Source organism: Zosterops lateralis (assembly GCF_965231275.1).
Source record: "Zosterops lateralis genome assembly, chromosome: 13".
Classification (NCBI taxonomy): domain Eukaryota; kingdom Metazoa; phylum Chordata; class Aves; order Passeriformes; family Zosteropidae; genus Zosterops; species Zosterops lateralis.
Genome location: NC_139773.1, coordinates 2,308,630 through 2,334,420, shown reverse-complemented (window position 1 = coordinate 2,334,420; position 25,791 = coordinate 2,308,630). Strand labels below are relative to the sequence as shown.

Below are 25,791 nucleotides of genomic sequence, written 5' to 3'. Positions count from 1 at the left end.
ATTAAAGCCCAAAGACATGCATAAGTTGTGACATGATGAAGTTCAGGGCCTGGCCCACATCCACCATCCATGAGTCAAACCCCAGTGCTCGGCAGGCAGGGAGGGAGGATCTGCACCAGGGACCTCTGGGCTGTCTCAAACAGCAGCAGGACTGGGGAAGGGCTTGGTCTGTACACAAGGACAGGAAGGAAAATGATTGTCTATGGATGCTGTAGATATATCTCATATATATCACATTTATCACACATATATATAATATAATCACAGAATCAGAGTGGTTTAGGTTGTAGGGTCCTTAAAGCCCATCCAGTGCCACCCCCTGCCACACCTTCCACTAGCCCAGGGTCCTTCAAGCTGGCCTTGGGCACTTCCAGGGATCCAGGGGCAGCCACAGCTGCTCTGGGCACCCTGTGCCAGGGCCTCCCCACCCCCACAGGGAACAATTCCTGCCCAATACCCGATCTGACTCTGCCCTCTGGCAGTGGGAGCCATTCCCTGTGTCCTGTCCCTCCATCCCTTGTGCCCAGTCCCTCTCCAGCTCTCTTGTCAGCTCCTTCAGGCCCTGCAAGGCCACACTGAGGTCACCCCAAAGCCTCTCCTCTCCAGGTGAGCAATCCCAGCTCTCCCAGCAGAGCTGCTCCATCCCTCTGCTCATCCTGGAGCCTCCTCTGGCCTGGCTCCAGCAGCTCCAGGTCCTCCCTGTGCCGGGGCAGCTCTGCAGGTGGGGTGTCGCCTGAGGGGACAGAGGGGCTCAGCCCAGGGCAGGGGGCTCTGGGGATGTCTCTTAGTTCAGAGCTGCTCCAAGAGTGGCACAGGACACAAGACACCAACACCAGGGACCTTCCACACTCATCTCCTTGGGAAGTCACAGGGATGACAGGCTGGGTTCTAAACTATTTTGTGTTGACGTGTCTGTGTTGACATAATATGGGTTTATGTGAGCTGAGGATGTCACTCTCACCACTAGGAAGCCAAATTTACTAAAATTAAACACCGAAATAAGGCAGAGAAATGACATGAGTCACACAACAAGGTAGGAATCACAGTTTGGGGAGTGGGGGGTGTGGAGGGGACACTGCAGTGCTTTCTGTGAGCTGTTGGTTTGCCTTGCACTGACATATTTATGCCCTCGTACTCTGCAGTTGTCCCCAAGGAAGTGACAAACCCTGCTAAGTCATCTGCCAGCTGAGAACAAGACTTCCCACCACCCAAGAGGCTAAAAACATTCATCCTGGGCATTGCTGTGCCCCAGCTCCTCAGGGCTGGGACTCACAGCTCCAGGGTCCCCAGAGGAAAGTGGGATCCCCTAATGGCTTCCCACTGCCCAGGGCAGGGCTGGATGGGATACTGGGCAGGAATTGTTCCCTGGGAGGGCGGCCAGGCCCTGGCACAGGGTGCCCAGAGCAGCTGTGGCTGCCCCTGGATCCCTGGAAGTGTCCAAGGCCAGGCTGGATGGGCTTGGAGCACTCTGGGATGGTGGAAGGTATCTCTGCCCATGGCAGGGGGTGGGATGGGATGACCTTTAAGGCCCTTTCCAAGCCAGACTCTTCTGGAATTCTGTGATCATTCCAACATCCAGGCTCTCCTCGAGACTCCAGTGCCCAGGTTTGGGATCCCTGCCATAACCTCTGAATCCTGCAGCCCCAGGACTACCAACCTCACCGGTAACTCACCCAGGTACAATATCACTGTGTGTGCCCAGCTCTGGGGCCAGCCACATCAGCCACCCCACAAGGAAAGCCCAAAAAGCACCAGGAGTGCTCCCTGTGCCTGAGGATGGATCAAACCTGAAGCTGCTGTTCAGCTGCAGGATTTACTCCACCTCTGCTCCCAGGCCCACGTGCCCTCAGCCTCTCTCCAACTTCCAGAGTTCCCAGGACTTATGTCTGAGCCAGGCAAGAGCATCTGCCAGCCCTCAGCATTGTGCACACATTGCTGCTGTGTGAGCTCTGGGTACACCAGATGGGGCAGGGAGAAAAGTCACACCTCTTTTCCTGGGTCATGGCAGCACAGGAATGCCCAAAGCTGCCAGAAAGAGGGGACAGGAAGCAGCCTGGGCTTTTCCAATGGTCTGCTGGAATGATCATATCCAAAATTGCCTCCCTCTAAAGGCTCCAAACTTCCTAAAGCACATGTTCAGTGAGGACAGGGAAAGCCACAGTGACAGAAGGTGTTGGCTGCATGTGGCTGTCACCCCTGCCAAGGACAGCTCACCACAGCACAGGTGAAGAACTCCTGGAGGAGAAGAGTCACTCCCAGTCAAATCCTTCTGTTCCTGAGTGTGGCTTTGGGGTTAAAAACACTCTGGCAAACAGGGATGGCCAGATTTTTAGTGTGGATTTTATGCACTCAGTGAATATGGCTCAAGCCTTGGAGGCAGTGCCAAAAGAGCAATGTTTAAGGAGCATGGATTGGGTTGGATGGAGCACACACTGTGTTGTGTTTTGGACCTTCCTCATGCTCCACGTTACTTTCTGGGAATCCTCACTGGTTTACATCCTTGCTTTAGCCCTGGGGGGAAATGTCTGTGCTGGCACCACTGTTCCAGACAAGGTTCACACTCAGTGATGCCACAGCCTCTTTCCATAGGGAAGGAGTGGGGTGGAAGGAGTAATGCACCTGGAAAGGGAATGAGGCACTGTCTGTGTGTAGTTCAGCTTCCAACGCATAAAATGCTTCTCCTGCCCAGCTCTCCTGCTGCTCACATCAGACTCTTGTTTGTAATGAGTTATTCAGGCTGCAATGGAGCACAATGAATCCTCAAAAAGACTAATGCTGCTGGGATCTTGGGGCTATTCAGGTAGCCCAGACCCCAGACAAGAGATGAATCACCTTCTAAAAATGCAGCAGTTAAGGAAAAAAAAAAAAAAAGTCCAATTGCTTCTGATTATTTTCAGTCTCAGAAGAAACATACTGTACTGAGGCTGTGCTTACCTAAGGCATCCACGTGAATCCACTATCCCTCCCCCTGGAATGGCTGCTGAATTAATTACTGCCTGTACTGAAACACTGAGGAGCTCCCCAGAGACTGGCTCCCTTTTGACCTCAAAGCTTTTTGGGGCACGTGGCTGAGTCCCCCCACCAGCATCTGCCAGCTGGGGAAACTGAGGCACGGAGGGGCAGATATCCCAGGGAGCTTCACTCCCTCAACAGAACAGAGAGGAGAGACCAGGAATTCTGACATCCAGTCTAGTGTCCAAAGAGCACTCAGCTCTGAGCTTCAGGTCCTCCAAAGCCCAAACAGTTCCTGACGAACTGGTACTGTCCCTCCTGTTGGGCTGATTGAAATGAGGAAACCCAGCAGAAACTGAGAAGGAAAAGGAGCAGGACTTGGTGCACACTCTGGGAAAGCAGAATGAAAAACTCAGCCAGTGGACATGTAAAATACATATTCCCCAGAAAAGACAGTGTCACACATCTGCCCACAGTGGATGATTTGAATCACAATTAGACAAAATATAAAGATTTCAGTGGCCACATTCAGGACATTTTTCCTCCTGTGTGGCAGGAAATGTGCTACACACACCCATGGAAAGGAGCATGGGAGCCTGTGCTGGGGATCCAGGCCCTTCCACTCAGCACCTCCCTGCCCTTTGCCAAGACCTGGGGTGCTGCTGCATCTCTCCTCCTTTTTCCAGGACTCACTGCAAATTTTCTGACTTGTGGTGTGGTGGAGATTCCCAGGGGGTTCTCCTTTACAAAAGCTGCAGGGTTTGTGGCCCACAGAGTCCTCTCCAGCTATTTGTTCTCATCAAGAAACCTTCCAGAGCAAGCTGGAGCTGCAGCCTCTTCTCTCCTCAGCATCCCAAATCCCCACTAGGATATGGGGGTTCTGTAAACTTGCTGTGACTCTGCTGCTCCTCCAACACACAGAGCACCAGGGACAGGCAGACAAACAGTGATGGGCACCATGAAAAATGCTCAGATAAATCTTTTCCACTATGGGCTGGACTTGCCCTGCTCTATTTAAGTCAATGGAACAAAGCCATTGAGCCCTGCGGGAGCAAGTGCCAGCCCTAAATCATTTCTTTGATTAATTGTTCTTGGGAAGGAAGAATTCATTAAGCATTCCGCTCAGCAATTAGAAATAAATATATTTTTAGAATGAACAACCTGCCAGAAACAAGTTGTTTCAGAAATATATTCAGCTTGATGCATTTTCCATCAATACAGAATGAGGAGGCTCCAGCCTGCCAGAGGGACAGTCTGGGAAAGGGACACTGCAGGGACAGACAGGACAGGGCTGTCACTGAGGAGCTCCTTGTGATGTCTGCACCACTCAGGTTCAGTCTGCATGAGCAACCCAAGAGGAAATAAAAGAGTTTTTCTCTACATTCCTATTCCAGCCATAAGCTGAGAATATATCTCCCTGCTCTTTCACAGGAATATGACAAAGCTATTCCTACACACAGCTGGGGCAGAGCAGATATGAGAGTCATAAAACCCAATAAATAACAACACCCCCCTTGTATTTCCACTTTGGCATCAGGCTCAGACAAACTACAAGGGCAATGTGAAATAACAACCTCTGTAAGGAGTTTGGGACACATAATTGCCACAGCCTTTAGAGGTGAGACACGCTGACACAGTAAATGGTTACCACAGGCACAGCAGGACAGGAGCCTGATCCAAGGCACTGACAGCCAAACCCTGCCCTGGCCACTGAAGGTACACATGCCACTAAATGAACTGTAAGGATGTATTTTTAATTTTAAATCCATACTTCAAGGATTTGAAGGAACTCAGCACAGGTTCTGTTCATGCCTGAGCCCAGAGAACCACATGGAACTGGAGATGGGCACTTTGCCCTCCCCACCAACCTAAAAAAAAAAAAAAAAAATCTGCTTTTGGTCCTGAGTGCAGAAGGGGAAACCCTAAAATAACCTAAACATGCTGTAGGATCTGAGAGTCACAGCCACAAAAGACTATTCCAGGCTTTTAAGTTTTGTGCCTTAAAAGAAAAGACAAGTCTTATCCTTTGGTTGTGGTGCCTAGAGGCAAGTCTGTTCCCTGCCCTGTTTTGGGAATGTAGGATGGCAGCAGTGTCTCAATGAATTCCAGCTTTTCCAAGAAGAACACACTCTCAAAGGGCCCTCTTCCCTAAATCATGAAACATCCTTGTAGTTTTTCCTTCTGCACACACAGGACCCAACTTCAGGGCCACTGCAGCAGACACTGTCTCAGCCTTTGATTTCAGCAGGGATGTGCTGGGATATCACATAAATTGGCTGGGAACTTGTGCACTTCCATCATGATTACATGATTTCTATGGTTTTCTTTTTCTTTTAGTTAATCCAGTCCTTCTGCTGAAGCTCGGAGTAAGGCAAGAGCCAGGGTTTTGCTCTTGCTCTTTCATGCCAGTAGAAATGTCTGTGCTGTGCCTCAGCCCAGCTGGGAGCCCTGGCACTGGTAGGGAGGCTGAGGAAGAGGAGGAGGAAGATGGATCAGTGGTGAGAGCACCTGGGAAAAGCTCTCAAGTCACTGCAGTGACTCCAGTGGAGAACAGCAGAAGGTCTTTGACTGGAGGTCAGGGAAAGCAGGGAGCAGATCAGCTCTGCTCTCAAGTGCATCCAAATCCAGATTGGCTCATTGGATATTTAGATAGTAAATGAGAGGTCTCCTTCAGGAAAGGCATCCTTGAATCAGAAATAGCTGTTTTGTGGGCAAAGAGCAGAAAATTCAGGGCTCTGAACCACTTCCACTGTAGCAAGAGAGCCCCAGGCTGCCTGAATCCTCTCTTGAAGAGGCACTGCACAAACAGCAAGCTGGGAGTGCAATCTGGGATCAATGACAGCAGTGCAGCACCAGCAGGGCCCACCCAGTGCCAGCACAGGGCTCGGAGGTAATTTGGGGTTCCTGTGCAGGACACACGGCCTGAGGTGCCTCCAAGGAGAGACATTCATTCCCAGGGCCATTCTCCCCAAGGAATTTGGCTCCATATGAGCCTCTACTAATGAACCTCATTTCACAGGAATGATGATCAACCCTCGTGCATCCACAAAAACCCTGGTGTGTGAAGGAATGATCTCACCCAGCCCTGCAGCCAGGCTGAGCTGAAGGAAATGCAGCAAAGCCACTGCAGCTGCAGGGCAGGGGCTGAGCAAAGCTGGAGTATCTGAACTGCACTGCCCTTACCCACAGTGTCACCTGCCTGCCTGCAAAGGTCACCAGCTGTTCTGCCAAAGCCATGGGGTTTTATCATTTGGGAGTTTATATTACTACAAACTCCTTTATTGGAATACCCTCCCTTCCTCTCCCTGAGCCAGCCAGGGCCATACTTTGCCTAGGAAAAGGAAGTTTTCCAAGAGCTTGTGATGAATTCTCTGCCCTCCTCTTGTGCCTAGCTGTAGGAAAGCCATGCTCCTCTCTGAACCATACCACTAGAGGAAGAGCCAACCCTATTCTTTTTCCCTAACTCAGCTGCAGATCTTAGGATCCAGTTTGGGACAGGACAAAGTTTCCACTGACCTGTCCTAACTTCAAAGAGGTGCCCTTTCCCCAGAAAAATCTTGGACATGGGGGTGTGGAGAGAAAGCAAGGCTGGAAGCTTTGGGCCAGGCTAAGGAAATGGGAGGGCCTAACTCCTGGCACCTTGTTGAGCTCTTTCACAGCCTCTCTGCACCTCTTATCTAGGAGACTGGGCAGAAATGCTCCTGGTCTGCCATTCCTGAGAGAGTGTGTGTGATGATTGCACTGGAGGAAGTGGTTGAGAACAGCTCAGCCCTTTGAGAGCAATACGCCAGAGCAGCTGCCAGTCTCAGAGGGGTTTCATCCCTCACATCATACAGCAGTGTCTCCACAGATCTCATGGATCTCATTGTCTCCCATCCCCACAGACACACCAGCACCTCTGACATTTCCTCTTCACCTGCACAGAGGGTTATGCTGATGGGGGGACTGAGCTTTGGAGAAATCACACTGCTTTTTGTCCTGCTTTTACGCCTCAGCTATGGAAAACACAGGGCTGGAAACACTTTTGAGGGGGTTTAGGGTGGGAGAAAGAGCAAAGAGATGGTGGTGGTCTGGAAGGAGGAATGCCCATGCTGTGGTAGCAGGCAGAGGGATCTCTGAGGGGCTCAGCTCTGGCTTACACTGCTCCCAGCCCCAGCATTCCCAAGGCACTTTATTATCAGCTGCACCCCCGATGTTATACACTAATTTCCACAGCAGACTCATTCACACACACACACAACACACCCACCCACATGCAGCAATGGCTAGACAGACACAAAGCATGCAGCAGCCAATTATTTGGGGTGGGAACAGCTTGCATGAGCTCATGATGAAGCTTAGCCTTAATTCTGCTGAGCTGGAGAGGCTGGAGCTGTGCTCTGCTCTCCTGACTGACTGCGGAGCGCAGAGCAGGGCAGATGATGTCAAGGCAAATCTTTTTTTGTCTGCAGTGCAGATTTGGCTGTGTGAATTTACTTGCAAATGAGGCTTCCAGATCCCCTGTTGGAAGGCAGGAGTCCTAGGCCATACCCACAGCTGCCACTGTTAGCCCAAATTCCTGCTCGTGCCGCAGAAGGGGTTGCCTTGTTTGGGAGGCTTGGGCCCAAGTTCCCAGCAGGATCTGCAGGCAATGAGACGCCAGTGGGATTGACAGGAGGGGATGGGGAAGGATGCCTGTGCTGCAGACACAGCAGAGGAGCCCATCACAATGGGAATAAAGGAGGGGACACCCCAATAGAGCAGCTTTCCCTCAGTTTCACAAACTGAGCCCCAAAAGCTGTCCAGAAGCACTCAGGGGTTAGCCAGCAGCCATGGACACACGTGGAGTTTGACTGAAGCATGTCTGTGAGCCAGGTTTTTGTTCCATTCCCAGCTGTGGGAGAGTCTGGGATGTTCCAGCCACAGCACACACGGGGAATTGCCCTGACCAGGGTGCCATGGAGCACATTGGTGTGTGCACTGAAAGCCAACACATCACCTAAAGATCCACCAGCCCCTCAGCCTCAGGGATGTTTTCTAGAGCTGCCACCACAGCAGGGACAGGCACCTCGCAGCTCCTGTGCCAGACCTGCTATCTGGGACTGTTTACTGAAGTCAAGAGTCACACATTCCCAAAGAAAAGGGTAGCACACCCTGCAGTACACATGACTGCTGAGGGAAAGATGGAACATTTTCTTCTTAGAGCATCTCCAAACCCCATGCAGGGGCTGTACAATTCTCATTCATGGACATAAAAGGTAAAATCCATCTTGTCTGCCTCTCCATGCAAGCTTTTTTCCTATCTTTTCCCAGCCTAGTTCTAAACCTGCCAGACAATAGAGCACCATACATGGAACTGGAGAGTATTGGTAATCTCTTCCCTTATCAAGACAAAGGAACCAATGATTCAGAAATCCCCTATCAGTACATGGATCCACTGCTTTTTGGGGTCCTAATAAAAGAGACCAAATCTACAGCACTACACAGAAAAGGAGAATGCCAAGAAATCCTCATGAAACTGCCTGGTAGAGACCAACCCCACCTTTGATGGTATCTCCTCTGGCATCTGTTGTTACATTAAAATATAACAGAGCCCCTCACCATCTTCCTTGGCCCCTGGCAGCACCATCACCCCATTTTTTAAAGCTGGAGACATCAAGGCATGGAGAATTCAGTTCAGGATGGCTCCAACCTGCATGCCTGACATCCCTTCCAGCTTGTCCTTCTGTCTGCTAGGCACTGTTTGTCATTCCAAGTGCATCCACAGCTAAATGAGCACGATATGAGTGCTTTGTATGGGCATCAAGGAGAACAGACCATCATCTGCAGTCTAGACTGGTCCCTCCTCCTGCCCTCCCCACGATTCACAGGAAAATAGGGATGGAAAAATATATTGCTCTTGTTATTAATAGAAGTGTAACTTGTGCATGCATTAGTACTTTGAAGTGAAGGGGGAAAGGTCAAGCATCAAGAATTTGTGCTTAATGAAAGTGGGTTTGCTATTGTTAAAAAAGCTGCAAGGAGCCAGGCATCATTATCTCTTCTCTTATCTCCTGGGCTGTGGGGAGAGCTGGTGCAGGACATGGCAGGAGTGGGGTGGGCACTGCCCTGCTGTGCAGAGCTGGGGTGTCCCTGCTGCTCTCTGCACCTGGACACAGCGAGGGCCTCCTCTGCCCCCAGTGCCCCCCCGCGGCATCTGCCCTGCTGAGAGATGTCAGTGCTCAGCTGAGAGAGCCCCTTGCCCTCACATCACCGGGAAGGAAAGGATTTGTGGAGTCCTCCAGTCTCTGGAATGCAGCTGTTATCTCCTCCCAAGCGCTGACAAGTGCCAGACGTTGCTTTCCCACACCCAGCACATCCAAATGCATCTCCCCGGGTTTTCCAGGGTTTTCCATGCCCTCCCCGTGCTCAAGTGGGATGAGGACCACACTATAATATGCCCAGGTTGTGACCAGGAGCAGGAGAAGCAGAGTTCCTGTGCTCCCAGTGCCACTGGAGCTGAGCAGTTACTCCCTGCACAGCTCCTGATTGCCTGGCACTCACCAACCCCCGAGCACAGCTGTGACAACGAAAAACCAGGAGTGAGAGCTCCTGCACAGGAGTCAGCTGGCAACCTGCAGCTCCTCTCCTGCCTCTGAGCTCTGGAACAATGGATGCACACACAGACAACCTCTCCATCCAAAGAGGCCGCGAGTTAAATCCTTAATTAGCACATTTGGACGAGCCACCACAAATGAGATTAGCTCTTGTGCATCGCTGGGGAAGCTGCTGTGCCCCTGAAACGTCGAAGTGGTGGGCCCTCAAGCTGACCTTGGAATTCCCCCTTGGATGCTCATCTGCTTTGCTCTCACGGCACTGTCTTCCCCTGCTGCCTGCAGCATCTCCTCAGGAGATAAGAGCCTGGTTTTCCTCCAGCCTGGTGCTAACACCAGGCATAGGTGACCACATTTGATACTGCACACAATGAATAATTGCAGTTTGGAAAGGGACTTCCCAGCTAGCAAGGCATTCAGCATGGAGAAGGGACAGGAAAAGGTCTCTCTAAGAGCACCTTGCTAGCCCAGGACACATCTGCTCCCTCTGCTGTGTTTCTGGAGTCCTGAGTGCTGTGTCTGCTGACAAAGCTGGGGTTGGTGCTGTCAGCACTGCAGAGCTGCATGGAGCCAAGCTGCGTCCTTACCAAACCCCAGCCCACTCCAGGGCACCTGAGCACTCCTCACTGCTTGTCCTGGACAGCAGCTTGGATTCTGAACGTGCAGAGCTGCTCAGGCAAGAGCCCTTGTCCTGCCCTGCTGGCTCAGGAGTGAAAGGTTTACAGCCCAGGAGTGCTCAACTCCCTGGGGATGAGCTCTGCAGTGCTGCTGGGGGCGGAGGTCATCCAAACCTTTCAGAAAGGAACTTAAATCAACCCCATTCACCATAATGACTCTTCTGCAAGGGAAGCGAGGAGATCTCGTGAATCTCAGACATTGAAAAGGCAATGATGTCACCAGCTGGGGGCTGCCTGCCTTCAAAGATGGTAGTGGACACTGCACCTGCATGCACAGCCCCAGGAAAGCATGTGGGACACACACCTGTGGAGGAGGAGGACAGCACCTGGATCCTTCCACAGGGAAACAAGCCCATGTTTCGTTATACACCCAGCAAGGGATACCAAAGATCTGTCAGAGCTGGCGATGTTCTTAATTCTTCCTCCTGGCCTCGAGTTCTGGGAATGGTCCTATCCCTCCTCACAGCCTGGCCTGTGTTCAGCCACAGAGCTCGTGGCACAAACATTGCAGGGGCAAATCTCAAGTAGCCACTTCCCTGCAGCCTGACCTTTCCCTCACACTCAGCAGTGGAAATGGGCTTTTTGAAGTTCTCAAAAGGAGCTGGCACCTTGCTTTTTGAGTGACATTCATCTGTAGGTAAATTGATTTAATAGCTTGTTAGAGTGCCAATTAGAACCAACAATAACTCAATTGACCTATAACTGCCTTGGCACCACCACAGCTTTCAAAAATAAGAGAAAGGAGGAAATCTCTGCTCTGGCAGAGATGAGAGCTCAGATAGTTGGTTTTGAGAGCAAACTGAGGGATTCATGGGCTTGCTAATGAGATGCTCATAACACATCAGAAACAAAGACAAATTTCAATGGTTTCAAGCTAAAATGACACTATGTTATCTCCAGACAAAGATCATTCTTTTATCTGTATAATAAATGGATTTCAGTGCAGCAGCAGTGACTCTGGAGCAGAAAAAAACCTCATTGCTACAGAAAGCACTAGCACAGTTACCTAACCATAAAAACACTGGATTGAAACCCCAAGTTTACCTCCTCAAAATAGTGCTGCAAAGTCCTACACTGACTCTGTGGGGTTTACCTTCAGAAACCACATTTTTCCTTCAAATAAAATCTGTTTCCTTCTCCTGCAGTGGAGATTGTGCTTCCAGACAAATTCATCATGTTAAATGCTTAGGTCTGAGGATTGAGATCTTTCAAGTTTAAGAAATAGAAAATGGGTAGCTTTTGTCTAAACATTGGCCGTGTCCAAGGATAAGGATAATGTGGAAAGGTTTTATATTACTGGGAAAAATGATCCATTCTTAAGTCAGGAAGGGGATGGAGAAAGCTGAGATTGTTGAAAGAGTCGGAAGGACAACAGCAACTAAGAATATGCAGGAGGAGAAGGAACTGGAGAGACTCACCCAAAGAAAAAGCTGAAGGATAAGGATGGAGACTGGAACTGGACTGAGTAAATGCCAACCCAACACACTGGAACATGGCAAGAGTGAAGGGGAGAGGCATCACTGAAAACAAGGTGGAAATCAGTGATCAGATGAGAAAGAAGCTGGATATTGGCATCTAGGACTGGCTGGACAAGACACCTGCCACGAGGAGCCTGCAAAATGGAGATGGCACTGGTGGGATGAGAAACACAAACTTCAAGTGAGAGATGGGGAAGACAACAGGTTGGAGAGAGTGGGGCTGAAGGTGAGAAGGAGAAAACAAGCAGGGAGTTTGATAGAGGCAGAGTGTGTTTCCTTTGGGGCCTGGAGTAGCCCTGGAATGTGGTGCAGCATTCTTCCTTTGCTGTAGCTCTCTGCTACAGCCACTGCTTCACTCAGAGCAGAGGGCAGTGCAGCACAGCCTTGAACAGCTCCACACCTGCTAATGAACCCAGAGATATTATTGTGCCAAGGGAAGAGACTGAGTTGTTTTTAAAACCCTAACAACTGTACAAAACACTGCATTAAAAATCAGACTGCAAAGTCAAAAGCTCGGGGTAGGAAACAGCAGACAGGAGCTTGGCTGTGTTTTGTTACAGTCATGACATGGATCAAACCAGTGCTTCCCAGAGCATTCCTGCCTCCTCCAAGCTGGGAAGGCAGGCTTGGGACAGGAGGAGATTTTCTGTAGGAGCCCATTTCTTGCCCAGCCTGGCAGGTTTGCAGTGGCAGAGAGAAGGAACTGCAGGTGGGGTGTGATGGCCAGGGCAGGTGAGCAGAGCCCTGGAGCCTCCCCCTTTGCCAGAAAGCTCCCGCAGAAGTGTCAGGCAAGGAGCCCAATCCCCAACTGTGACTGCAACAATACTCTGAGATGATGATGGGAGAGAACACGATGTCATTGTTTACAGCAGTGATTATTTTTTGCTATAACAACAGACAACCCAACAAGCAGCAGAGGCTTGGGAAGAGGGTGGGAGGGATGGGCCCATTTCCCAGTCTGGCTGCTCACAGAGCCAGCATAAGAAATGGTCCAAACCAGAATGTGCCCAGTCCCCTCAAGGCACCCATGGCTCCTCATCAGCCCTTTTGAGTGCCAGGGATGGCCCATTCCCTGCAGAGCCCCCAGGGCAGAGCTCTGACCAAGGGGATGCTGTGTCAGGCCTCCTGCTCTGCACAACTGGGCCTCAGTTCCACCACACCCCGGTCAGGGATGGTTTTACCTCAATCCCCACCAGTCTGTGCCACCTCACTACAACCTGGGGATGATATTTCCAATTTCCTTGCTGTCAGGAAGTGAACTGAACATTTATTGTTAGCAAAGTGAATATTTTGTAAAGCCAGGAGAAAATTAACCTTTTTTTTTTTTCACATCAGGATGTGAATAAGATATAATAAATAAGATATTTTATCTTACAAGAAGAGATGGAGAAAATGTTAAATTGTTTTTCCCAAAGGAGCCATCCCTGAGTGTACTGAGGGAGGAGCTTCTGTGGAGAGATAATGTCTTCATCTGTTGGCAGAGATTGGTATGAAGGGCCTGGGTTAAGTTTATACAAAAATCTTAACCACAGCTTTGTTAAATCTCAATGCTTGCTCTACTATTTATTTATGTTATTTTATCTCATTTTCTCCATGTGAAAATACTGTAATATTAGTCCTGAAATACTTTACCATGGTGACCCCCTGAGGTGTTCCGGCTTTCCAGCTCAGGCATGTGAACATGTTTCCTACAAAAAGCTGTACTCCTTCATGGACTGTCTGGTGTGGGATTATTTATCCTCTGCCTCCTGACACGTGAGCTGGGGCACAAAGCCTGACCTGCCTATGGACCTGGGAAATATGGATGCAGGATTTCACTCCCTTAGGTCACGGTCACAAAGCCACGGTTCCTCTGCAGCCTGACTGAAAGTCAGCAGAGACCAAATCCACGTGTTCAGCAGAATCTGGATTATCCTCTGCATGATTCCTGTTGGGATCCCCTCGTTCTGCACCAGCAAAGTGCCCTGGGAATTGGCTGGGAAGTTCTCTGCAGCAAAGGCAGCGGGATCTGTCTCCAATCTCCATGTGCAGTGTCCCCCTGCTACCCCAGGGATACACCATCAGCACAAAGAGGAGGAGAGAGCCAAGCCTGGGAGCTGTCCCCTCCAAACCCAGCCTGTTGGATTCCAATGTCAGGCACAGGTCCTACCACCAAAGCCACTGCTCCCTGCCCTTTCCCTGAGCCAGAACTCCCTTGTGCTGCACATGCTGTTCCATGCTGGGCACTCGGAGCAAAGGGCAAGTCATGGACTCAGCCTTTGGGTGCTGGCAGGAGTGGAGGAAGGGCAGCACAAGGAACAGCACTTTGGGCAGGAGATGGAGAAAAGGACATTATTGGACTCTCCAAAAATTGTTTACCCTCCTAAAGCACGGGGAAAAGCTTCCCAGTGAGAACAGTGTGCACAGCCAGAGCAGTGCACAGAGAGGCACTGGAAATTGGGTCTGCTTAGGAGAGTGGGAAAGGTAAACATAGATCCCTCCCACTTCTGCTCCATCCCTCACTGCTACTGGGTTCAGTTCTTAGGACTATAATTAGTAAATCCCACTGATTGCCCCTGAGAAGGGAGGCTGAGGGACACTGCAGCACAAAGGGAAGCAATGATTTTGTTCTCTCCCCCTTATACTCACACCTGAGCACCTGGTTTTTGCTGCCACAGAAACCTCCCCAGGGTCCCAGCAGCCAGAGAGCTCCGGCAGAGGAAGCAAACCAAAGAAAGGATCTGTTTGCACACAAGTATTACAAGTAATGGAGACCAGTGCAAAGAAGAATTCTAAAATCTGTCGTTGGGTCTGTTATCGAGCAGAATGTTTGCCATTGTTTTCAAAGAGACAGCAGCTTCTCTTCACTGTGAGGAAGTTAATAGATTACTGGGCAGTGAATAATGTGCAGTTCTATTTACATCCACTGCTGGGACTATTTTGGGCCCTCAGATAGTGTATCTGTTCTCAGGTCTTTCTAAAAGCAGCACGCTACACTTTTTTTGCAAGCAATTCTGGGCAGCAGCTACAACCCATATGCTTCTGTCAGCTACAAACTAGACAGATCATTGTTTGTCTGGAATTTTTTTATTAAACCAATTGTACTGGATCAATGCTTCCTCTAAGCAATAAAATACAATTCTGTCTACCCGGTGGAAGAGCTTTCAAAGTCACAGATAAATCTTGATCTAGGAAATACGGTGTGGCTCTGCACTGATGTGCAATCAACCACAGATGCAAATGAACTCCAGCTGCCAGCACACACATCTGCACCTCAGAATGGGAGCCAGGACTCTTAATTTTCATTAGAAATTGCTAAGACACCTTTTAAGTGCTTCTAGAACCAGCCCACTGCATTAGTCAGGAGTACTCAGGGGCACCAAGCTTGATTTTTATAAAGGTCATTTGATGTCTTTTCTCCTCACAATGGACTAAAAGCAGAGATCAACAGAGCCTGAATCTATATTAATTTGTTTTACTCTTGGAGGGTCATAGATTTGCCACTGGAATTAGCCCTATTAGATGCTAAAATGATAATTTAATGAGACAATGATGAAAGGCTCTGTTCTATTCTAAATCAGGAACTCCTCTGGAAGCAGAGTGCGAAGGAGCAGCGACTCGGCGGAGTTGGAGAATCGCCCCAATGTCATTTCACAGCGGTGCACCGGCCTGGAGTGTTCCATGCAAACTTCCCAGCTCCAGCTGCTGGGAGCAGGCAGTCACGAGGGCTGGAGCCCCAGCACAACCCGCCTGGAGATGCTCCTCACTCACAGAGGGGAGGCAGCTGCCTCCAAAGGCACAGAAAACAAGCTCAGGGTCTGAACCTTCCTTCACTTGAAACTTGACCAGCAAACACTGCTGCACAGCCTTGGTGCCAGCCAAGGGCAGGATAATGGAGCCTCCAAAATCCTGAGGCTCCGGGATCTGCACCCGGCTGGAACACGGAGCAGTCAGGAATTGCACTGCGGAATTCCTCAAGCACACAACACCCTCTTTTGGGGCACGGATACAGCTCTCACAAATACTTTGATAAGATCTGCTCTTTGGTGCAATCTGCTGCATTCCAGAGGTCAAAAACCGTTAGCCATATTCATGGGAGTTGTTTCCAAGAGAGAAGGCTTTAGCTCGGGGCAAGAGGGAACAACACCAAGCCTGAAGAGAAGGTGGGAAGGCTCCCACTCTTCCCCTTCAAGACAGCCATTGTCCACAGATCACTTTCCATGGAAGCCCAGGCACGTTCTCTAAGCAGCATTCCTATCCAAACAGATCTGCTGCAGGTGACCTGGAAACAGGGGTGAACAAAGCCTGCCTGGAAATATCCCCCCTGAGCAGCCAGTGGTGCATCCAGCTCCTCCCAGCCTCAGCACATGGCTCCAGACACTCACCCCACTGCCCCGGCCCGGAGGGACAGCAGGGACACAGCCCAGGGGGACAGCAGGGACACGGCCAGTGCTGCTGGGCTGGGCTGCTACACCAGCTCCGAGGGAAACCAGCCCACCTGGAATGTGCCCCAAGGTACAGACACACAGCTCCCTGTGCCTGCCCAGCTCAGATTGCCAGCTTCCTCAGGGCAGGGTCTGTTATTAGCACCAGGAGTCACCATGCACCCACAGAGCTCTGCACGCACAAACAGCTCAGCACCAGCAGCTCTGTGGCATCATCTGGCTCGGGGAGCCAGGGCTTGCCAGCAGACTCCATTCCTTTGGGCAAGGCTAGGAATGGCCCCACAGCCAAGTGCCTCAGCAATGAATGAAAAGTTACCTCATTGTCTTATGGAATAAGCACTGGTTCTGTAGGAACCCTAAAATCCCAAACTCTTGGGACCATCTCACCTTGGGCAAGGTGGTTACCTCAGCTCCTGCTGCTCAAGTTTGCCAGGGTGGTTCTGTGTTGAGAACAGGCAAAGATATGGAAGGGAATAAACCCACTAGAGAGACAGAAGGATTTGGAAGCTGAACGCTGCTTTTTGCCTGACTCCAAATACAATGCAGACACTAAACCCCAGATTTCCTGAGGGTGCGACACGCAGAACATGCCTTGCTGGAATAACCCAAGAAAACACAGCAGGTAAACTCCAGACTCACAGCAAATACTGCAAATATAGCCAAGAGTATGAAACTGGATTTGTTCTTTTGAAAGCTCCTCAGTCTCACATTTCAGTGTTTGGGAGCTATTACATGGTCAGTCTCACTGGGAGGCAATTTTCCCCTGGTTCCAGTGTGGGACTGGGTAAGGCTGTGCTTGCAAGGACTCTGCATCATGCTGTAGCTGCTGGAAACCCTCCTAAGCTCAGTCAGCTGTGTGCTTGGGACACTTGAACGCACTGAATTTAAATGACAGTGCAGTCCTCCAACTCACAGAGCCTTCTAATAACATTTGTTAATCCAAGCAAATATCAAGGAATCTGGTCAGTGCCAGTGCTGAATCTGCTGAGTGTGTGGGCTGCTTGCTAAATCTCTAATAGCTGGTGTCGAGAGGTTTGTCATTCCTGCCTTTGGGAGGCCAAATCCACCCCAAAACTCCTTCCTGCAATTATCTCACCAACTGTATTTTTGGGATTGAGGCATGGTTCTTTGCAGAGTCCGTGAATTCAATAAAATCAAGTAGTGTGACAAAGACATATTTGAATAATAATCTTCTCCTGTGTGCTTTTAAATGTGAGATGTAAGCCCGTTGTAATTAAAGTTGAAGCAATAAACCTTAGCCATTGATTGCACTCAGTAATTAATTATTGATTGCAGTGCTTTACATACATATTGCAGAGGACAGTTCACCTGTGCAGCAGACGATACTTTGCTGAGAAATACCCAAACACAGCCCCTCTGCTATACAGGACTTTACAAAAACTGGCTCTAGGGTTTCCAAGTTTATTTCCTTATTAACCTCCATAGAAATGTTGCTGTGGAGTGAGAGCAAGCCATTACTTTGGCAAAGTCAGTGTTAACTATTCTCAATCCAAACTAATTTTGCAAATGAGGCTGTACAGATGCAAGAGAGGCTCCTTCTCTGTTAAGAACCTTGTTAATGAACGCTGCCATCCCTGCACATCCCAGTTCCTGACAAGCCAAGCTGCACTAAGACGCCTACACAGCAGCAACAGTAGCAACATCCCTGCCTAACTCTCGGGAAGGAGCAGGGAGAGGACTTGGAGGTGTGAAGCATCAATCAGGCAGAGCATCCATGGAGATGCACGACTAGTTAAGATCAGACATCACACTTTTAGTCTAGAGTTGTGCATCAGGTGGGAACAGTTTTTCGCCATTTACAACGAACTTAAAGAGAGCCTTTCCATTATAAAAAGCCAAAGACAATTGGTTTAAAAACAATTTAAAATTACTAAGAGTGTGGGGACACTAAAATTAAGGTGAGATGTAAATGAAACCTGCAGCTTGTTTGAGTGGAGCAGATCTTGGCTGTGTCCCCCAGCTCCTGTGGCTAGAAAATGACCCAGGAAAGTTCTGTCGGGGTGGGTGCCCTGTGCAGGAGGTGGCATGGGAAGGGGCAGGCCAGCTAGTTTGGAGTGAGCCGGGACAGGGGGGGTTGTACCTGAAGTCGCTGTAGGGGTGGATGATCCAGAACCCGGCAGACTTAACTCTTTCCTGCTCCCTCTCCACGGCCTTCTGGCTGCCAAACATCCTCAAGGAGAATTTGTTGACCCCCGGCTGGAGCATGGCCCCGAACTGCCTCTGCATGAAACCGGCCTGGCCAAGCCTCTGCTCCTCATCTGGGGTGATCTGGTCGCACCCTCCACCTCCCTCCACTTTGATGGAGGTGGAGGAGCAGGCCCGGGGGGGTGGCTGCTGGGGCTCCGGGGGGGAGGCGGGCGGTGGGGGCACAGGCAGCCCCTGCTCCAGCTCCCCGCTGCCGGGGGGGCTCTTGTCCTCCCCAGGAGAGGCCGGCTCCCCCTCGCCGCCGATGAGCCGCTTCTCCTCGGCCGCGTCGTGGAGGTGCCTGCTGGTGAGCGAGGACAGGCTCCCTTTGAAGCGGCGGCAGTCCCCGTTGGTGCTGGTCTTGGCGCCCTTGCCGCCGGCCTCCGTCTCCAGCAGGCCGGGGTCCCCCCCTCGGCCGGGGTCCCCCCCGAGGGCCCGGGTGCTCCCAGCAGAGGGCGAAGGCAGTGGCTTGAGCCTGATGCTTTTCCTGCGGGTGTCCTTGTCGCTGTCATCCTCCTCGTCCATGATCGACGCCTTGGGTCCGATCTGCTGGGGCAGGCTATAGAGCCTCTTGCGCATGGAGGGGGGCAGCTTGTCCATGGCCGCTGCTGCTGCTGCTGCTGCTCGGGGACAGGGAGAGACTCCTCCGGCTCTGCCCAGCGAGGGGAACCGGCACTGCCCCCAGGCCCCTACCCCTGGCTCACAGGGCACGGGAGACCAGAGACTGGCGTGTCATCTCCTTACCGGGCTGTGGTATCCACAGGCGCTGCATCAAAACACAGCCTCTGCATCCAGAAGGGAAGGGAAGGAGGGGAGAAAAAGAAAAAAAAAAAAAAAAAAAAAAAAAAAAAAGAAAAAAAAAAAAAAAAAAAAAAAAAAAGAGGGAAGGCAAAAAGCCCCCCCTTGTCCTCCGTTGTCCCGATTTGGCTACTTGCTGCTTGTCTCCCCTTGGTGAGTGTTACTGCAATCCCTGTCTGCTCAGATGCTGAGCACTGGGCAAGAAGTCTAGAGGAGAGCCACACACTTCTGGCTGGAAGGCGAGGGAGGGCGGCAGCGGCGGCAGCAGCCGCCTTGCCATGTTGGCTTCGAGATGCAAATGTGCCGTGGCTCCCGGCGGGCAGACATCATCCGGAAAGCGAAGCTCGAGCCGCAAACTCCTCAACCTGCCGGCCAATAACACAATGAACTGCAACCTGCAGCGGCCACCGCTTGCTTACATCACTGTCATCACTTATTCCTCATGCAGTCCCTGCTCCTGGGAATATTCATGAAGCGATCCCATTCTATTGGGTTGCCATAGGAGCGACTACAGCGCACAGGCTCTGCCTACCTGAGACAGCACCCGGGCTTCTTAAAGGGGCAACGCCCGGCAACCGCGGGGCTCTGCCGCCGCCACCGCCGAGGGCACCGCGCCCCGGGCGCTGCGGGCACCGCGCTGCGGGCACCGGGCCCCGGGCCCGCCCCGCCTCAGCGCCCGCGGCCGCCGCGCCGCCGCCGGCTTATCAAAAGCAGCATCGTAAACATGACAAAGTCAATAAATACGAGCGAGAATATTCCTTTTTCTTCTTGGATGCGGGCGCTCCCTGCTCCGCCCGGAGGTGTGGCTGCTGAGGGCAGGTTTGCTTGTGAAGGCAACGGGGGGTTTTGTGGGAAGGGGTGAACCCAAATCTAAAGGAAAACCAGCGGTTCACCTTGAAAATCTCACTTGCATGCAAAGCAGGGGCTCGGGAGTGCCTGTGCTCCCTAGCTGGAGTTTGCCTGCCGGGAACACGCTGCCTTTGCCCCCATCGGCAGCGTCCCGGAGGTTTGGAAAGACCCCTTTTCCCCGGCTGTCGGTACTATTGCTTTCCTGCGGGGTTGGCTCTGGAGAAGTCCTTCAAAAGCGAATAAATAAAAGCATCTGGGCGAGCTCCGGCGCTGGCCCGCGGGAGGCTGGGCTGGCAGCGTGGGCTGCGTGGGCTCTCCCCGCGGCGGGGGAACCCCACTTCCCTGGGGGCTCCTGAGTCAGCACTGCCCGCGGAGGCTGCTCCGGGAACAGCTCCGCCTGGGAATCCTGCTGCCCCTCACCGCTACCCACCGGCTACCGCCTCTAACAGAGGCCAAAGCACTGGGGGAACAATGGCTACAATCAGGCATTTCCCCACCTTTTGATATTTGAGAGGGTTTTCCTGGAGAAAAAGAGGGAGAGAGGTGGGAATCAGCTCTGCTCGTGTTTCTTTGGGAATGGCTGCTTATTCTGTATAATAAGCTCCTAGACTGATAAAGTGGTTCAAATCGTTCCTAGTGCCAAGCCTCTGAAACAAATGGAGTAAAATTAAGCATCTGTTTGGCCATATAAGAGATTTTGGTGTGTATTTGTGCAGAGATTCGGCATCTGAGGCTTTCTAGAATGTTTGTTGTTTCAGACATTGCAAATGCTACCTGCCAGGAGAAGGGAACCACGTGAACTGCGCAGGGAGGGAGGCTGAGCACAGGCAAGGGATGCCCGCGGCAGGCAGGGAGGAAATCCCCACCTCACCTCTGTGCTTCTGCTTTCGGGAGCAAAGATTTTCCTTTTCCCTCGCAGGAGCCACTGGCCAGAGGTGACCGTGCCGTGCAGAGCAGCAGGATGTTCCTGCAGCTCCAGGGCAAGGAAATGCTGCTCAGCAGTGACTTCACCAAGCACACACACAGCACATGCTTCCTCATCTTTGTTTGCCTCTCCCTTGCTCTCTCCCGAATCCTTTCTCCCATGTGTTCTACCTGCTCCTCTTCTCCTCCCACCTCCTGGCACAGCCAGACTGCCTGTGACTCATTCCAAATACTCTACAGTGCAAATATCATTTAATATTATTATTTTCATCACAATTTCTAATAGATCGAGCTTTGCTGGGGAAATAAATTTTGTTCTTCCAATGCTCCTGTAGATTAGATAATATGAACTAAGCCAGGGAGAGCACTAAAGGTCTTTTCCCTGTTTTTCTTCCCTCCTCCAGGCACTATGGATGCTGAGGTGTAAGCACTTCTGTGCCTCAGCTGCAATCAACTGCCTTCCAAAAGGATGTGTTTTGATTAATAAGGTGCACAACATCTGAAACTGATGCAGCTTCTTAAGCATAGTCCCTCGTGTTCCCAGGGAATGACAGAGCAGGAAAGGACATGCTCAAGGAACCAAGCTGTTTGTCCTCTCTCAGCTAGAGGTGTTCTGGCTGGCACTGAGAAAGTGCCCCACCATTCCCTGTCCTGGCTGGGATTGCTGTGCCTGATTTGGTGATGGGGTCAGGTTCTGCCTGATTTGGTGAGGGATCAGCTTCTCCCTGATTTGGTGATGGGATCAGGTTCTCTGTAATTTGGTGACGGGGTCAGGTTCTCTGTAATTTGGTGATAGGATCAGGTTCTGCCTGATTTGGTGATGGGATCAGGTTCTCTGTACTTTGGTGATGGGATCAAGGTCTCTGTATTTTGGTGATGGGGTCAGGTTCTCTCTGATTTGGTGATGAGGTCAGGCTCACTCCCAGCCCTGAGGCAGGGGGAGAACAGCACAGGGCACCCAGCAGAACTCTCCTCCATCCCTTGTGCAGGAGGACAGAAATGATGTGGAGCAGATGCTGAGCTGGGCTGTGGGCACACACTGCACCATTCCAGAGGGATGGATATATCCCTGTGCCTGGGAGCCTGGCACTGCCCAGCCCATGCATCACACATGGAATTCCTCATCTACAGCCCACAGCTACCTTTACATCTCTCTGCAATAAAGATGAATCCAAGGGAGCCCTGTGGGCTCGTGGAATCATCTAAAGTGCTAAATCCACAAGGTGCCTCCTTGTGCACCTCTGTCTCCATGTGTGGGTTCCTAAACACTTCTAAAAACTTGGCTCCAGCAGTTCCAGGTAACCAAACTCAGGAATTTCTTGACTCTTTAAAATGTAGTCACAATTTTGTGTCGAGAGAACTTCAAAGCAATGGTATTGTACTTGAGAGCCTTCCAAGAACTAAGTGTAGAGGATGGGAATTATCCTTGTCTAATGGTATGAAACCACTATCAGAGATGGAATTTATTGCCAACATTGTGGCAGTGCTTTCCATGGCAGCAAATGCACCTTGCGAGGCAGATTTCTAGCATATTTCACTGTCTGGTGTTTCACTGGCAGCACAGTTCCCTCAAAGGGGGGATGGAGAAGTCACCTGTTAGGAAAAGGCAGAATTGGTTTTGAGGAAAATTTTCTCCTTTATAACAATGTTTGTCAATACTGCTCCAAGAGACTTGGCACAGATACAAAGGAAATGGATTTAGTGGGGAGAATGCAGGTGAAGCAGCCAATGATTCATTTGTTTCTTAAGGAATTTTGCCAGCTCATATTCATATATATATTTATACATTTATAGATATATTTTATATATTTGTATCTTTTAATATATTTATATGTTTTTATATATTTATATACATATATATATATATGGTATTTTGATAAAAATCTGGTGCTACACTGCAAACGTGAAAAATCTCATTCCAAATGAGCTCAGGACTACAGAAGAATAGACTGAGAGCCGTAAGAACGGATATCCTGTGGCTCAGGGTACAGAGACAGCAGTGCAAGTTGGTCTTTTAGGCCCACCTTTGCTTGGGTGATAGTTCCCATCATCACCCCCGAACCTCTGGATTCTCAGGTAAAAAGCAGTCACGAAACATGTGTCAGGGCTTGGAAGAATGGGAACAAATCCTTTCAAAGCTGCCTATTGTTCCTAGCAGGCAGCAGGTAACTCATAATTGGCATTTGAAACTCATGAAATATTCAAGACTACAAACCAGGGAAATTCTACCTTGGAGTTTTGGTGGGAGAGGCCGCACTCGCTGCCTCTGCAGCTTCCATCATAGCTGGGAGATAATGAAGAAATAATCATGATAAATACACAAATCCTCACTCACTCTTGGCCCTATTCCTTACCCAGGTGTGCTGTCACACTGCACTCACTGAAATTCAGCCTGGGCTTCCCTCCTGCTCTCCCTGTTCCTTCCAGGTGCTGCGGAGTGGGGACTGGAACATACACCCAGGCTGATTTAAGGCCTAGAGGGCACCAGGCTGGCTAAAGGAACCAGCTGAGCAGGAGGAAGGGAGATCCATGCCTGGATGCTGGGATCTGGGCAGGGGACGGCCAGGGAGGATCACCCAGCACTGCTGTCAGGATGGAAGGAAGAAGAGCTGCTGTGGGTTTTGAGGCAGAACAGTTCAAAGTCCATCAGTGGGAGCTCAGAGACACTGAACAGATCCCCGGTGACGGCCGAGTGCGGAGCCTGGCACGGGTGGCAGCAGCGGGAGCCGAGATAGGAACAGGATGGAAAAGCTGCTACGAGGAAGTGCTTGGGAAGCAATATTAACTCCAGCTTCCAGGGGTAAATAAATAAATCCAGAGCAAGACTGCTCTCTTCACCCTTGTAACCAAGATCAAAATGTGAGTACTTGTCTACAGTGTGAGGGGGTTGCTGGGAATGTGCTGACAACTGTAGGCCTGGTTTCGTGCCTGAGATGTTTTGGTTTTCTGAAATTCTTTTCCCAGGGAACTTTCTGTAAACAGGAGAAATGTTTTTGTAAACTGTATCTATGTTTTCATTCCTTTTCCTAGGAGGGACTTCTTCTTGATGTCCCTCTGGTCTGACCAGTGTGATTGAAGAGGTTTGTCTTTTTATCACCAATTAGATTGGTCTGTGCAAAATAGTATATAAGGAAGACACATCCCAAAAATAAAGGAGTAATTTTCAGTCTTCTGAAGTTGGAGTTTGTGTCATTGTGGTGTAAAACAGCATCAGACAACCAACAAACTGCTTTGCCACCCAACTGCAAAACAGACATGTTATCCAAAAATTCATGTTGGTGGCCATGGAGAGAACTCCCAGGCTCTGCAGCAAATAAGCCTCTGAGATTTCCAAGATGTTTTGCAAAAGCTGGTAATCCTCACTGGAGCAAGCAGCTGAAAATTCCAGCTGAGTGGTTAGCATGAGCATCTTGTCACCTGAGCTTTAATATTCCCCTTGGAGAATAGGAACCTTCCTAGAAATAGGAAAACAGAGACAGGTAACCATGGCTGGAGCTGTAAGGAAGAGAAATTACAGAGCTCAGAGGAGCTGCTGAGATTAGAGCAGCTGCATGATTTAGTCACAATTAGCTTACAAAGTTCCATCTAAACTCTACCAATGAATTCCCCAATACTCACAGTGAAATGCTCACACTGAGCTCATATCTTGGACTTCAACAAAATGTGCTTTCCAAATATATATTCCATCAAATTTCCATTTAAAAACAGAGCACTAGCTTATTTTTCTCCCCTGATCTGGAGTTATTCAGAAGAGGGTTCAGACAGCATGGAAAGGTTTGCTCCAACTGGATCAGCTCAATGCTTATCAAAGGAGTCCTTCTCAAAATAGTGCCTTTCAGCATCATTTAATGAGCTGCAGCCTCCCAGACAATAATGGATCCCTCCCTGGAGCCTGTCCTGCTGATGTATCTGCTGTCTGCATCCACTGTGCTATTCTGGATGGTCAGGCAGTGCTGGACTGGATGGCAAATGTGCTCCTGCTCCCACAACTGCCATGGCAGCCTCCAGCTCTGGCAAGGCCAGACTCTGCTCTTGGTGAGCTGCATTCTGTCTGGGCTCATTTTAAATCTTTGTTTTTCTCAGAAGAAGTTAATCCAACTCAACATCACATTTCCAACCCAAAGTTTTACAGCCATAGCCCCCAGCTAGGCACTTGTACAGCTGTGATTTAGGAACTCATAATCCTCAGGGATGTACCTTAGCATTGCCTCCCTTCTTCCATTTGCTGAAGCCAGGCAGGAGATTGAAAATTTTGAAATAGGAGACTAATTAGAAACAAGATGCTCTGCAAGCAAAATGGCCATAAAAGCAATTCCCTGTGAGTGGAGTCTCCCATATCCAATGTGCAGGATTCAACACAAACCTTCTCCCCATAATTCACAGCATGTAGATTCTCCAGTGCCTGCTCATTTATTGATGCTGGTGCCATGAGCAGTAGCTTTGAGCAGAAGATTCTCAGAGATCCCTTCCAACCTAAATTACCCTCTAATTCTATAATGCTATGACTCAGGAGGAATTCTCTCTTTACTCCAGCCACCTACTTCCATAAATATGTAGGAAGATACTCACTTAGAGACAAAATCTCTCTGTCAAATTTGTTTTAAATTATCAAACAGGTTAAAATCTTAGTAGGGGAGAACTGACACAATGATGGATACCAGGCATGACTCTGCAAGATTCACTTTTTCAGGCAGGCAGCAAGAAGTCAGGATTTGGGAGAACAACCTCAAGGCATTTTCATTCTGACTCAATATCCCTGGACTTGTGAAAACAGCCAAGCAGCAAACCCCAGCTTGGTCAGCACATTTGAAGTAGAAGAGCTTCAAGCAGAAGTCTGTTGATCACCCCCTCATGGTGCCCACAGAGGGATTCTCAGGCGTTATCCCATACACCCATACCCCATCATTGTGCC

At 50.1% G+C, this 25,791-nt stretch overlaps 1 protein-coding gene across 1 annotated transcript in view; it reads right to left on the bottom strand.

Annotated features, from left to right (window-relative positions):
• HCN4 (hyperpolarization activated cyclic nucleotide gated potassium channel 4) overlaps positions 1 to 19,492 on the bottom strand; it is a 91,805-nt gene extending 72,313 nt beyond the window's left edge. Inside the window, exon 1 of the mRNA XM_083870561.1 lies at positions 18,205 to 19,492. Within this exon, the coding sequence (XP_083726687.1) occupies positions 18,205 to 18,908 (704 nt within the window). The 5' untranslated portion in view covers positions 18,909 to 19,492. The remainder of the gene's footprint in view (positions 1 to 18,204) is intronic.
• Positions 19,493 to 25,791: the final 6,299 nt, after the last annotated feature.